At 42.6% G+C, this 15,865-nt stretch overlaps 1 protein-coding gene across 1 annotated transcript in view; it reads right to left on the bottom strand.

Annotated features, from left to right (window-relative positions):
- Window positions 1–4,962: 4,962 nt before the first annotated feature.
- The window catches only part of TER94 (Transitional endoplasmic reticulum ATPase TER94), a 53,097-nt gene continuing 42,194 nt past the window's right edge, over window positions 4,963–15,865 (bottom strand). The window contains exons 14-16 of the mRNA XM_080276326.1: window positions 14,482–14,676; window positions 8,312–8,464; window positions 4,963–6,431 (exon numbers count right to left, since the gene is read on the bottom strand). Coding sequence (XP_080132452.1) covers window positions 6,189–6,431; window positions 8,312–8,464; window positions 14,482–14,676 — 591 coding nt within the window. The 3' untranslated portion in view covers window positions 4,963–6,188. The remainder of the gene's footprint in view (window positions 6,432–8,311; window positions 8,465–14,481; window positions 14,677–15,865) is intronic.

Raw genomic sequence — 15,865 nt, 5'->3', positions numbered from 1 at the left:
AAAAGCTGAAAGGCACGGTAAACATAAGCTCTAAATGGGGCAGCATCCAATTAGTTTTCTGTAATTTTCTGGCTGAAAAATTTCCCATTGTTTGTGGATTTCATTTCCCAACTTCCCTGGTCAGGTTAGGTTAGGTTGTTAGATCTGGTTAGGTTAGGTTGGGTTGGGTTAGGTTTGATTAAATTATTAGGTACAGTTAAGCTAGGTTGGGTTAGGTCTGGTTAAACACTTTGGTTGGTAGGGTAGTCCCGCCATTAAACTTGATCAATCAAATAAGCTGACAAAGCGGAACACAGCTATCGTGCAAACAACGGGGGAAACAAATTTAGGATGAAACGTTTCTTTACCATCCCTGAAAAAAAACGAAAAATATACGATGACACTACCAGGAAGAAGGGCTGCCCTGGTATGGTGCTTCTACTCTCTAATAAAGCATGTTTACCAAGGGCAGTAATGAATTATAATTAGTTCGGGCTGCAATAAGGTAAATTTGCCACGTTTAATAAGTTTCTGGGTAATCATATAAAAAGTTTTTAAAAGGCAGCTGTAGTTTTCAAAATGAATGTAGCTATAACTGATATATACCTCACAATGGCTCCAGGATTGTTGCAACCTTACGGAAGAATGCATCTCTACTGCCTCTGCTGGTATTTATAAGATTTAGGTGAGCTACTTTTATGACAGCACTCGATTAACAACGTATGCAAGAACCGCTAGTGTTTCAGCTTGTACCGCACCATCTATTCTATAGTCTCACCAACTTTGCTACATCATCTACTGTCACATAAGAGCACAAATTGCATTATCTACTGTCGCATAAGAGCACATATTGCATTATCTGCTGTCGCATAAGAGCACAAATATCATACCTTTGCAAGGAACTTATTTTTGATGTCTACAATCCTTCCTCTAACCAGCCTTCACGTGCGCTCACAGTTTCGGAAAGCCATCTTCTCCCTGGTTAGGGGGCGTTTTGATAAAACTTATTTATTTATTTTTTTTTTGTTGCAAACAGAAAGTAGTGTTGAAACTCGTAATTATTCAAAAAATTTAAAATGTCAAGATGAATTATTAAAAATCTCATGTATGTTCTCCATGGAATAAACGTTTACCCCAACTTTAGGCAATAATTGATCATTCATCCTTAAGCCACTAATTTTATAGCCATTCCATTTATTAGGACAATTTCTTAGTTCGATACAGGTTACTCATGCCTACCGTGCCTTTAACATTGTTGGTGAAGATGGTCCAGACCAAGTCCAGACCACGTTACTGACAACGCAGTCTAACCTCCCTAAAGGTTCACCTTCTCACGGTGTGTGTTTTTAAATATCAGTGTAAAAACAGTCAATCTCCGTTTTCAGAAGTTTTGTGCTGCTTCTCAACGTCGCTTATGCATACAACGACACTCCTATAACAAGGATGCAGCACACTTTTGTTCATGTGGTTGTTCGCGATCCGATTAATCGGAAAGACCCCCCCCCCCTCCTTCGAAAAGTCTGGCTACACGATTCAAAACGAAAATCGGTGAGGGTAGTAACTAGTATCAGAACACATTGCATCATACCCTTACAAACAACGACTGGTTGAGTCTCAAATGGAAAGATAAGAGCTGAAGCAAAGAGAAAGATTAAGTATGAAAAACAGCATCAGAAGGCAAAGAATGCAGAAAGTTCAGGGCCTACACCTCAAGATGAGTCAGATGAGTTCAATAATGATGACGACCGTAATGACAACACACTCTGCCTTTACTGCACCGCAAAATACAGCAGAACATCTGGAGGGTGGATTCAGTGTTCTGCCTGTCTACGTTGGGCATATTATGATTTTGCAGGCGTTGATGAACATTATGTTGAATTTGTGTGTGAAATTTGTAGACCTACTTACATGCACCCTTTATGATCTTTCATTTTAGTTTTCACCATGGAATAACAAGCAGCTTTTGAGCATGACTATTCATTTTAGTTTTCAACATGGGATAAAAATACTAATATTCACCAGGTATCATACAGGCATAACTAATTTGCATTCAACTTTACAAATAGAATAATCAGGAATAATTTATGAGAAATCGTTGAAATTTATTATTGTTATGCTGGGTCTTTTTAGGCCGACTTCTCGTCCTAAAGACACCAGCGACTGAGCGGGGTCCTCTTTCTAGACCGGAAATAGAACACTTACAAAGGAATAGGGCATAAAAACTCTGCAAGACACCTTAACACATATATTGCCTTAATCCAATTTCCCTTACAATATACATACAATGGTGCACTAGATGTGGAACGGGTATAGTGACAGGCTAGTTAACAATAATACATCACGTCACACAGACACTGTGATTATACCTGAGTTATTGTACAAGAGAATATTACGTACGTATGGTGACACTGTTCACACAGTCTGTCTCAGACTTTGCGTTGTATACTGGTCTGCCGCACTTACGTATCGCCACACACTTGTATATTGCTCTAGTCCTGGGAACTTAGGCACTGACACAGCACACTGAATACGTTAGGTTAAAGACTACTGGTGGTGTTCATGTCTCACTGTCTTTAGAATACACGGGCACTGTCACTTTTAAGTCTCTAACACGACACTGGGATCTTACTGTGTCGTCACTGTGGCTGCCGATGGACTTAGTCAAGGTGGCGCCCGGGAGTCGGAGGGGGCCCTACGGGTGAGCTCTCCTGCAGTAGGCTCGCGACTGCTACCGTTCACGTATCTGGTCCGGGATGCAGGGAGGCCCTCTCTTGTCAGGGCCTCAACCTAGTGAGGGGCTCTCGGGGCTGGGGTCAAACAGCGTCAGGAGTCAAGCCTGCCGCTTCTTACTCCGGGCAGGGGGGGAGACAGTGAGTGGGGCCAGGTCCGCCCTGGGACTGTGGTCGCCTCTAGGCTGGGGCGCCGTCAGGAGATGGCTGTGGCACCTCGTCCATGGGGCGTCTGTCAGGACCCAGCATCGTCCAGAGGCAGGCTGGAGGGCATGGATCCCGCCTTCAGCGACCGGGCCTTGCCACCACTCCTGGAACAGCAGCACCTCCAGGGAACCACATCTGGAGGAAGGGACAGAGGGGTGTCCCGCGCAGCCGCTGGGTGGAGAGTGGGCCTCGTAAGGGACCTTCTCCTCTGGGAGAACCCTTGGTACTGTGGTAGAAGGGCGTACAGTGACTGTCCCTTGCCTGACGCATACAGTGGCAGTCATTGCGGTTCCACAGGCCCTTGGGATAGCAGCAGAAAGACGTACAATGGCCGTTCCTTCCCCGATGAGTACAGTGGCCGTCGCTGAGGTCCTGCTTCCGAAGGAGGAAGAGGCAGATGAGGGACGTACAGTGGCCGTTCCCCCCCCAGTGCGGACAGTGGCCGTTCCCTCCCCTGTACGTCTTGTGCCTGTTACTGCGGTGCTGCCTGGGACTGAATCTGGAGCAGTCCCACCCTGATCCTGACGAGGGCTGGTCCAGCTGAGAAGTAGTCTCGCATCCCTGCAACGTCATGGTTGGGCAGGTTGAGGGGAAGAGGGACACAAGGTCGGGGCACACCTGAGCCCGTCTCGCTCTGGGCCATCGTCGTGCTCACCTGAGCCCGTCTCGCTCTGGGCCATCGTCGTGCTCACCTGGCCCGCTCTGGTGTCCTCCTGGGGTGGGGGTGGGGCTGGGGCTGTGACTCCGTAGTGGGGTGGGGGGTCTGGCGGCGGAAGCGCGCATTTCAATTATTATGTTTTGTGAGGGCAGAATCAAGATAATCTCTTAGTTTTTTCCATGGAACAAAGAAAATATAATTTTGTCTTAACAACATGTTTCAAGACGTTACCATCTCCTTACCATGGGGAGTCATTTTACCCGACAGGTGAGGGCCATTTTACCCAACCCGTTGCACAAAATGGCCCACCAGCAAATGTTTTTTTCTCTTAAATCTCACAATGAAACTATCTCGCTCTCCACATGGCCATGAAGTTGTTACGTACTGTATACTAAATGGTAGACCTTTGCTACACACTATGTTGTCCCCTGTTCATACCACAGATAAATTTAACAAAATATTCGTTTCCTTCATGAAAGCATTGGAGTTATGCCATACACCCTCGTACCCCCTCCACTACACCATTAACCTTATGAGATATAAAAAAGGTGGGAAAAGAATATGTGTGTGTGAAGTTGAAGTGTGGTAGACCAAGAAAGTTGATAAATACTCTCGTGTTGTGCACATGTAGAAAAGCATGGTTTGGAGGTTCATGATAAGGCAATGATAAGACAGACTATGATAATAAGAACCGTGCATGTATGGATGTTATACCTGAGACAGAATTCTGAGGACTGAATGGTGAATGAATATGTAGCCTATTCCATTGGCCATGCTGTTGATTGGTTCCCCAACTATGCTTTTACTTTTCCTTTGGTTGGACCCTACTAACCGCACTAGTGGGTGGTATGAGGATGGTGATGCATCTTTGCATGTGGCTAGCAGTCTTAGGATTTTCCATCAGTTATGTGGAATAAGACAAGTCAGATGTCTTCTGCTGGCCGAATCGTGCTGTTGAAGAGACATAAAACTTATTTATCCTGAGGATTTAGACCTACACTATACAGATTTCATGTAAGTGAAAAATTATAATTGCCCTGACCAAGTGGAGGAGGCAGTGGCCAATATAGTAAAGATGTGGTGTGCTGTCCTGATGGGCATGGGTTGAAATCTCGGCTGAGGCTGGGAACAGTTATGGGTATGAATTTCATTAAAGCAGACTTTACTGATCTACCATTAGACCCACTGACATGTCACAAAAACACCCCACTCCTGTAAAGAGACAGCCCTAGCATGCATTCACTATGGATGGTGGGTGTTAGCACTGAAGTGGTAACATGCTCATAGTACATTGCCAATATCTCACCTTCTAAGTGAGCAATCAGTTCAGCACTACACTGTTACAATGGCACATTTTACAATTTCAAAGGATTAAAAAAATAATAGAAACTCAAGACTTCTGTTTATTGTGTAAGAAAAGGCAAGTTTATTAACATTTAAACATTAGAGTATGATCACTGACCACACAGACCAATACTCCACAACCCCAGTACAGTAAATAAAATGATCCCAGTTTTCATTGGATATAAAGTTCTGATCAGGCGCCACAAGTAACAGCACCTGCCATTACATGGGGCGGGTACAAGTGCATTAAAACTTAAATTATGAAACTGAATACTAATCTCACTATATCTATAAAAAAAAATAATAATAATAATAATAAAAAATCTTCTTTATAAAAAAAAAAAAAAAAAAAAAAAAAAAAAAAGACAACTATCTAAAATATAACATATAGGACTTCATGTACTGATATTCAGCCATACTCGCAAACGCACACACACACACACACTCACAAATGGCTAATAACCTCCATGCTAGCCTTGTCTCCATCCCACCTACCTTCCTGTCCCCTCAGCGTGCGTCCCAACAATACCAATCCTCCTAACATAGAATACCTGAGGCTCGCATAATGGGAAGGGCGAGGGAGGTGGGAGGGAGGGTTGCAAGATAACCCAATCATGCCTCTACTGACTGAACAGCTGGGAAGTATGAGACAATGATTCACACATCCGTAGTGCCAAGTTTCACTGCTGCATCAAACATTTTTTTCCATTATGTGTACCATCTACAGTAGCCAGTCCTTACCCCATAAAAAATCTTTGTTAAATCTATGGAGATATTTTTCCCATCTCTTGGCTGTTTGCCGTATCTAAATGTCTTTCACTTAAATAAGTTACAGCCTATACTTCTAGCCTTTCAGTTGTTTTGCCAAAACTTCAGAGTAAGTATATCCAGTAAGCTACTAAGCTCGGTGGTTTGGTGATGTGCTCTTCATCTGTTGCTTCTCTAATTGTATTTTCCATCATGTGGATCTTATTTAAATACAGTTCCACTGGAATCCCACTTTCTTGACTAATTCACCTCTCAATAAGGAACTCTGACTCCTTCAAAGGCATAACTTCCACAACCAACACTCATCTTATTCCATCCCCCATTTAATTCAGAACATTAGTGAAGAATTCCCTCAATCTGTAATCACAGCACTGCATCTAATAATCCAACACTTCACAAAACTTAGTCAGCTCACTATCTCATCAACAAGAGATCAGTGAATGAGCAGACACCACAAAACCTTGACAAGAGGGTAGGCGTGTCATCTAACTAGAACAGTTCATTTAGGAGTATAAGTCATCATCATCCCCATCTGGCCCAAAGTTGCTGCCTCCAGGTCCACTAGGCCCCTGTCCTTGTTGGTCAGGGAAGCGGAAGTTGGACCCAAAGCCACGACTCTGCTGCAGGGTCTGAGAAAACATTTCATACTTGCGGATGTCATTGTCAGACACCGAGCGCCGGGCATACTTCATGGCCTCTTCAAAGTGGTCTCGGGTGATTTCTGGCACAGGGTCCTCCTCGTCCATCTACCATAAGAAAGTAAAAAGGTGAGAATACAGAAGGAAAAAGAATATACTACTGGGAGAAAATGAGGAAGGAAAGACACGAAGACAGTGGATATGACAGCCAAAAGAGGAGTGGAAAAGGAAAATAAATCAGAGAGGGGAGGAAGTACTGTAAGTGATGAGGAAGGAGAATGAAATATAAAATGGAAGTAAGAATGACAGACACAAGGATAAAGAAGAAAAAGAAAGGAAAATGTGATGGGAAAGAGAGGAATAGGAGGCATGAAAGAAATGATGGGGGAGGGTAAACAATTGGAGTGAGGCATTAAGACAGTAATTAGAAGGGAGAATGGAAAAATAATTGGAAAACAGACACCTTAAAGACATGAAGAGAGTGAAAAAGAAGATACGAGAAAATGGAAATGAGAGAAATGAAGCATTAAGATAATGAGGAGTGAAAGGAAAATATGAAAGACAGACAAAATGACAGTGCAGAAAAAAAAAAAAATCATGTGATTAATACAGTGTGAATATGGGATATGATGTACAGTACGGTACTTCACAGATATCTGCATGTGCTGCCTGTAGTTGTGAACCTGTGAACTTCCACTTTTTGGAAGAACTTAAAGAAAGCTCAATATGAGTAGTGCAATTTGCCACTGACCTTTGTACTTAAGTACATTATTCAACACTTACCAAAATTAATAATTCCATATACAATCATGACTAAGCACGTGATGGGGTTATTAAGTAAAAAGCTATTGCATACCGATTTACCATAAAACGATGTCAATTAAGCATGGGTTCAATGGGAATATGTTAGGGATCAATGGCCACGTCATCCAATATTTCAACCATAACCTAAAATCTCAAAAACTTTACTCTTTTAGGCTTGTCCTTGGCACCCTGAGTAGCACCATGTTTTCCACTATGGGTAGCATCCTTGCCAGACACAGTATTTCACACACAAAAATGTTGGCCACCACAATTATCATATAAGCAAATTCCACGATCGTTAACCTGTAACTGAGTATGACCTTTTTCTTATCATTCTATCAACTGATCACACACCACACCATTGTACAGTACCCATGCGTCCAGTACGCGTTTGTCCAGTACTAACTTCATCCAGTACAGTCGGCAAAAAAATAATATAATTTATTACTATAGCACGGATTTGTTGGGCTAGCACGTATCGGCCGTGCAAAGTGGGCCAAATCCGAGGAGTTCTTCTCTAGTGCTGTCGTGTTCTGTTCAGTATTATTACCCGCCCAGGGGCGGGAAGATGGCCAACACTGAGGAACGTTTCCCTAGTACTGCCGCGCCAGTCCAGTACGCCTTCCTCGTGACAGTCAAATTGCAGTATTGCACTTCCCTCTGATGATGAAAACGATGATGTGTCGGTGTGTGACTATGAGGGATTTATGAGGGAGGTTGAGACAGAGAGGCCTCCTCAGGATCTTGAAGGCCTTCCTCCAGGGGGTCAGTAGGACCCCCTGCAGCCTCGGAAACCCCTCCCCCTTCCCCCTCAAGCCCATCACCACCCACCTTAAAGGTTGGTAAAATCTTAGTTGTGTCAAAATGTAGTTAGGCTGAATCTGGGGGGAACTTTTTCAAGGCTTGTCTGACATTATTCATTTTTCCCATAAGGTCTGTTGTTTGTCCAGTACATATTAAGTCCAGTACGGCAGTACTGTCTGACAAAAGTAACGTACTGGACGCGAGGGTACCGTACTGTGTAACGGGTCATGACTGAACCCAAGATAAACATCAAACAAGATTTAAGGGACAGAAATATTCATTTGCTTTTCAGACACACCCTGTACTTTCCAAATGATAAATTTGTTCTGTCCTGATAACAATTCATACCAATAGAGAAACCTGTGCAATGTACAACTTACATCCATGTCACCAGCAGCTCTCTCTCGTTCCCTGCGTATGTCTGCCTCAATGGCCTGTCTGATGGCCAGTTTACACGCCCTCTGGCAGATCTCCGTCAAGTCGGCACCAGAGAACCCATGGGACACCTTTGCCAAGTACTCCAGATCCACACGCTGGAGGCAGGCAAGGATTTGTTTACATGATATGTTACATGCTTTATTACATAACAATAATTTAAACAGCACTCAAACATATGAAAAACTGCCATGAAACACAATTTCACATTTTTGCAATACAAACATCTCCCTTACAGTACCTATTATCACAACTGGTAAGAGAATGGGAAAGAGTTGGAAGTATGATTACTCAAGCACACTATCTACTTCAAAGTATCTACTTCAAAGTGCCCAGTAATATGGACCACATCCTCACTCATCATTTAAGCTTTCAAAATTCTTTACTCATCTCTTAAGCAAACTATCAACAGTTTATCATTAATTTTAACAATCCCATCCACAAAAGATAGAAGGTGCAAAGACAGTCCAACTATGAAACTAGGTCAATCCAGTGTCTATCTATATACGTATTGCCAGACGCCTTAATCCCTTATACAGGGTGGCCACAAACAAATCGCCTCCACGTCACCCTGTCCCCTGCCATTTCACTGCCCTGCTCCCAATTCACACCCCCTTCTCTCATATACCTCTCCACTCCATCCCTCCATCTCATCCTTGGCCTTCCCCTCCCTCTCTCCCCCTCCACCTCACTCACATACACTTTCCTAGTCAGTCTCTCACTCTCCATCCTCTCCACATGGCCAAACCACCTCAGTGTGTTTCCCCTAATGCTTCCTATCACATCCATATCCACACCACAACGCTCCTTCACATCCTCATTTGTCAGTCTGTCTCTCCACGTGACTCCACAGGCTTCTCTTCAATAACTCATTTCCACTGTACTCACTCTTGACTTGTGTCCCTCCAACAACGTCCAAGCTTCACTTCCATACGTCAGAGTTGGTATCACAATACTGTCATGTAATAACTTTTTCACTTCCACGCTCACTTCCCAGTTTCTTATCACTACCTTCAAGGAACCAGTAACCTTTCTTCCTTGTTGTATCCTTTCAAGCACTTCATCCTCCAAACTTCCATCCTTACTCATGACACTACCCAAGTACTTAAATATTCTCACATTTTCCATTGCCTCATCATCCAACCTCACTGTACATTCACTGACTTGACCTCTCTCGAAGACCATCACTTTACTCTTCCCTACATTCACCTTTAAATTCCATTTCTAACACACACTCCCAAACTCATCCACCAAGCCTTGCAGCTCCCCTTCGTCTTCACTTAACAACATAGTATCATCTGCAAACAACAGTACAGGGAGTTTCCAAACATTGCCCTCTCTCATCAGGGCCACTCCAACATCCACTGCCCTACCTTGTATCTCTTTTATAACCCCATCCATATACAGACTGAATAACCATAACCATGGAGACATGACACATCCCTGTTTCAACCCAACCTTCAAAAAGAAAAACTCACTCAGTTCAATCCAGTGTGCTGTAAGGTTTTGTGTGTACAGGTGACACTTGCACGATTAACTGACAGACACAACCACTCCATGAAACTCAAATTCAAAGGAATTTTTGGAGAAAACAACCAGCAGATCTTCACATGAACTCAGTACATATGAACTGTTTAATGTAATGTGGTACTGGCAGGTGGGGGTGCTCACCATCCACTCACTCAATGTAGAGCTGCTTTGGGTGTCTGCCCTTTCTTCCCTTCCTTCCTTCCTCTTCTGTCTTTCTTTCCCTCATTCTTTCACCTTCCTTCTACCTACAAGTGACTGTATACTCCCTCTTCTATCTTTCTTTCATTCATTCTCTCCTCTTCCTTCTGCCTATGGGTGACTTTGCACTGAGTGACTAGCCAAATGGTTTCCATTAACTATGCTGGGTGGTAACCATATAACCACATTATGGCACCTGGTGGTTTAGTAGGTAATCAAGGAGCTCCAATTGGACTGAGCCGGCACAGGTTTATATCCAAGGCGTGGTTGGGGTTTACTGCTCATGTAATGCCACTCACAGATGAATGAGGCTGGTCACTCTCATCTTAAATGTCAGGACCAAAACGCCTAGCCCCAGGCTCCTACGCTCCTCATGGGGCAACATAGGACTAGATGATGGATGGATGGATGGCACTTGTTTTCTGATGAAATAAGTAACTGACAAAGGTCCGACTCCAATGCTACCAAAATTTTTTCAATATTCTAAGTTAGGAATGCATTTCTAGAGATGTAGTACTTCTTTGTCATCAGGCAGACAGACAGAATAGGTTCTTTATTTATTATATATGTATACATTTCCAAATATAGTACCAAGCCCTCATTTCTCAACTGATTGTTATTTGACAACTCGTTGTTTCGACACTTATAAATCTATACCCTTTCACAATGTTTGACATGGTTATCCCCGCCATTTCGACATTTCAAACCACATGCTGCCAGACAGACCGGCTGAGCTGCCCAGTCTCTTGCTCTCTGCCCTGCTGATCGGTTGCCTCTTCATCTGTCTGCATTTCTATTTGGCCTCATGGAATACTACAGCACCTTCATGAATCCACCCAAGACCCCTACTACTTCCCCTGTCAAGCGCAGTCATGTGCTCACCAACCTGAGTGAGTGTTTCGTCATTGCATGGTCATGTGCTGATTGAGCCATTGATTAACGAAAACTCTTAAAACACGATACTGTTTTGGTGTCAGTTTTATGTAATGCACACCTTAGTCTGCACTAGGTTAGGTAGGTTATAATCACTGAGGAGTTCTAGCGGCAATGCCCCCCAGTTAGATTTCACTGCTTTCAGTTAGGATTCCACCGCTATTTATGGTTTTAAATTGAATACATTTGAGTTTCGTGTGCTGATCTCGTGTCCAGTCGGTGAGATTGGCAATAATTACGCTATTAAAGGCATTCAGATGGCTTTCTTAACATTGCTAACTAGATATATTTCGTTTGTTCTTCAATATTTTTTTGGATATTTCATTTGTTCTTTGATATTTTTTTGATCAAAAATCAAATGTCAATCATCTGATATGTATCTAGTACTACAGTAAAACAATTTTCCTTGGGAACATAGGTCTATAAGAAAACAGCTCAAATCCCTGTGTCACTTTTGTTCATATTTAAAGGTATTTTTTCCATCTTTATTGAATATTTTCTGAATAACGACGGTGGTCAGGAACCTAACCCCCCTATTTCTTGACAATCTTATGAGAAACCTCAGTTTGTTATTCGACCAATTTGTTATTCAACCATGTTTTATGGAATGCATCTCTGTTGAATAGTGGGGGGGAGGTGTATATCCATACTGAACATGTTTAAATGTACAATCATTGATGGTACAATCAGGTTTTTGTTTCGTTTTTGACGGTTCCAACATGCTTGCACGTGCCAGCCTTGGTCAACTAATGGCGCTCTCCAAGCTGCTTGATCTCTGGCAGCTTCCCTACTTAGTCCTGTATCCCTGAGCTCATACTCAATGACCTCGTCCCAGGTCTTTTTTGGTCTACCTCTCGCTACCCTACCCCAACATCAACCCCTTGGTTGTGATGTTCCTTTTAAAAGGTCTGCTCGACAAGCGGTAATGTTCCTTTAAAAATCCACAAATCTGTTTCAAAAGTTGAGCCCTGCATTTTGGTGCAAGTACTCTGTGTATTCATCCAACCACATTTTGGGTTGCCAGTTCGTTCTTTTAGCATCCTCCTCACTGGAACACACATTACAAAACCACGTGAGCCCAGTATGCTTCAAGAAGTCATGGCGTCTACAGGTGGTTCATTGCGTTCGCCCAAGCCCTCAACTTCGCATGGTGTTACCAAGAAAAGAGGTGCTAGAGGTCATATTCCACAGAAAAGGAAGTAGGCACCTACCAGTAATTCTAGTGTGGAATATACTGTAAAACATCTGAAAAAACAAGCCAGCACACCATGCTGCAAGTGACACCAACCAACAAAAGTTACACCACTGTGACTTCCACACACTCATCAACTTCTAGCCTCTCTAAAAAAGTGACTGAACAAATGGAAATAAGTGATAGAGAGTAAGTGTAAGTGACTAAAATACAAGGAAAGTGATAGTGTCTGGTGTAAGCTATGTAAATATCTTTTGTTGAGTTTAGCATTATTTACTCTTACTGAGTAGTTTTCAAGGTTTAGTATCACACTGTTTTATTTTATGATGTTTGTAAAATAAGGATTTTGAAGCGCTAAGTGAACCATTCAAGATAATGCAAAGAAAGTGATGCGTATAGTGGAGTGTGGTCGGGAAATGAAGTGTGGTGAGTGGTGGCGTGAGTGGTGGTGCATGATGGACAGCTACGGCAATTCAGAAATACACCGAAAACGGTGTTGCTTCCATCTTTCTCTACGGCATCATAAGAGCATATAAACATTCACTGGTGTGGTTGCTGGTAAGAGGAAAGGTTTTACTTTCTTATGCATGTTTTTTTTTTGTTTTTTTTAATCTTGTGTATCAACATGAAAATTATTGCACTGAAACTGGGTAACTTTTGTGTGGATTGTCGCAACAGGGGTATCGCTCTTGCCAAATTAACTGCTGTTAAGGGGTTACTGGGTAATACTTCTCACTTTCTGCACCTAATTATCATCCCCCATCCTCTCCACATGACCAAACCATCTCAGTCTACCTCTCCTCATCACAGCACCAATACACTCCAGTCCCATCCTACCTCACAACTCTTCCATTGTAAACCTAGCTCCCCCAGGCCTTGCACTCAGGGATGCACTGCACATCCACATAATCAATGCCATTTCTGTACGTCTGAGTCTGCGAATATCCTCTTCCTTTACTGCCCAGGTCTCGCTACCAAACAGCATTACACTCCTAACACATGCCGCATACAAAGATCCCTTAACACGGAGGAAGAGCCCTCTCAATGTCAGGAGAGGCAACAGCTCCCTGAACTTCTTCCAACCACTCCTCTCCAGCCCCACCTCCAGCATATAACACGTCTCCCAATTAACAAAACTTCCACACACAAAAGAGACTCACCAGCAAGTTCAATCCTTTCACACCTGGCAATCTCCACATGCTCTCCCCGACACACCACACACGTGAAAGCATTATCTCGCAGTCTGGTCTCTGATACCACTACATCTCTTATGCACCCACTTATCACAAACACTGCACAAGATGGAACTACTTTCCACGCCCTTGTGGAAGATCACACATGGTCACTGCCCATCTTCTTTGACAGTACTGCCCCTAGCCCTAGATACCATCACTTTTGTTTTATCTGCATTTACTCTTAAGACACTGTGCCCCCATTCCATCTCTCCACTTCCTAAAGCTTTCCTTTGCCTCCCTCTCATTCTCCGCAATCTGCACCAGATCATCAGTATATAACATTTCCCATGGCAGTCCATTTCTGAAGTCACATGAGAGGGCTTAAAATAGCTACCATAATAAACAATAAGGGGCTCAAGACTGACCTCTGATGTGCACCAATATTCATGGAAAACTCATCACTCAAATCTTCATTCACCCTTACCTGGGTGCAAGCACCCACATCCATGGCCATAACCAACCTAACCAGCTACTCCTTGATCCCACGCTTTCTCATTGCCCACTTACCACTGCTCTAGGGACTCTGTCAAAGACCGTCTCCAAATCAACAAAAACAATGTCCAATTCCCTTTTCTTTCCTACAAGTTTTTCCTGAAGCTGTCGAACAATGAATATGACATCAGTGGTCCCTTTGCCTGGCATAAATCCAAACTGCATCTCATCAACATTCACTCTTTCTCTAATCGTACTTTCTACAACTCTCTCCATTACCTTCATTATCTGGTCCAAAAGCTTTATGCCTCTATAATTTCCTCTTTCCAGGGCATCACCCTTCCCCTTGTACACATTAACAATAATTACACTCTTCCGCCAATCATCTGGGACAACACACTCATATACTGGTATAATCATATACATCAATAATGTATCTTGAGTATTAATAGTGATCTTAAAGCAACAGTTATGTGTCAAGCACTTACTTCCTCACCTCACTCTCACCGACTATACTTGGCATTTGAATCTCTCTCTCTCTCTCTCTCTCTCTCATTTAGCATTTGATTCTCTCTCTCTCTCTCTATCAACTGACCTTTGAGACTGGTGACTTCCTGAGACATGCCTTCAGGATCTGTACTCGTGACTTCTCATCTGGCAGAGGTATGTAAATTAGCTGGTCAAGTCGGCCGGGACGGAGGATGGCTGGGTCAATGATATCGGGGCGGTTTGTGGCACCGATGATGAACACATTCTTCTTGGAGCCCATACCATCCATCTCAGTCAGTACCTGAGGAAGCAACAACAGGATGGCTCAGTTTCCTCCTTTACGAACAATGACGCCTTTTTTTTTGGCATCTGCTACTGTCAAATGAATGAGCTTCATACTTTCACAGTCCGACCCCCTGCAGCTAGTGGAACCCTCGACTTTTCCCCCCTCCCACTCTCCACCCTGCTACATAGCAGCACACTCATGTCTTTTTCTTTTCCGATCATTTTTTCACCCTGAAATATCTGGATTAGAGGATTTTTTATATCGTTAGAAAGCTGAAACTTTGTAGGGGAAAAAAAAAAAAAAGTCATATTGCATAAAGTAAAATAGTTATGATGAGTGTAAGTTGAAAGAGCACATAGGAAAGCTTATACCAAATCCACACACTCAGGTTTTTTCCTATTCCAATACTTTTTTCACCATGTAATATTTGGATTAACGGATTTGTTTTTAAAGTTAGAACACTGAGCCTTTGTAGAATAAGATGAAAGAATAAAGGAAGTGATATTGCATAAGGTAAAACAGTAATGATGAGTATAAGTTGAAAGACCACATAAGAATGTTTATACTGCTTTTTTTCTAAGCATTGTTTAGTCACATTTTCAAATTTTAATGTGAATGAACATAGTATCACCGAACTGCAAATTCAATCAGGCTAATATCGGACCAAATTTCAGGACATTAGATGCAATTCTTGATTTATGGTGCAGATTTTTTTGTTTGAACGTGGATCTGCATCAAAAGAGCTGCTTGGACACTTCCAAGCTGGACACGGATCCATGTCCAAAGACCCCGAAAGTGTTAACAAAGGTTCAATTTACTGAATGCATTAGAAACAACAGCTTACAGTGACACCTTGTTATTAGAGAAATAATTCTTCATTATACGTATCGTAGTGGATGGGATAGCCACCATCAAATTTGGAAGGTAGCTAGTACCATGAATGAAAAGTGGCTACATGCTTGGTAACTAGCCACACAAACATCATTCTCAAGCAGGAAACATTCAGATACAAGTACAGGCACTTGGCGACTGTACATCTATATTATAATGATCGAAATCTTTGTGTGTGTTGGCTTGTTACCGTAAAACAGCAAAAATGGTGGATATAACACAAATTTTTGTCAAAAAAAGGTACCATTCCAATGCTCTAACTTGAAGCAAACAATTTCTAGGCCAATCAGGCCACAGGTTCCTGAGTTATGAC

The sequence above is a fragment of the Coenobita brevimanus genome, chromosome 65, assembly GCF_032717465.1.
Source record: "Coenobita brevimanus isolate Jiangsu-jjx chromosome 65, ASM3271746v2, whole genome shotgun sequence".
Classification (NCBI taxonomy): domain Eukaryota; kingdom Metazoa; phylum Arthropoda; class Malacostraca; order Decapoda; family Coenobitidae; genus Coenobita; species Coenobita brevimanus.
This window is presented reverse-complemented; position numbering and strand designations above follow the sequence as displayed.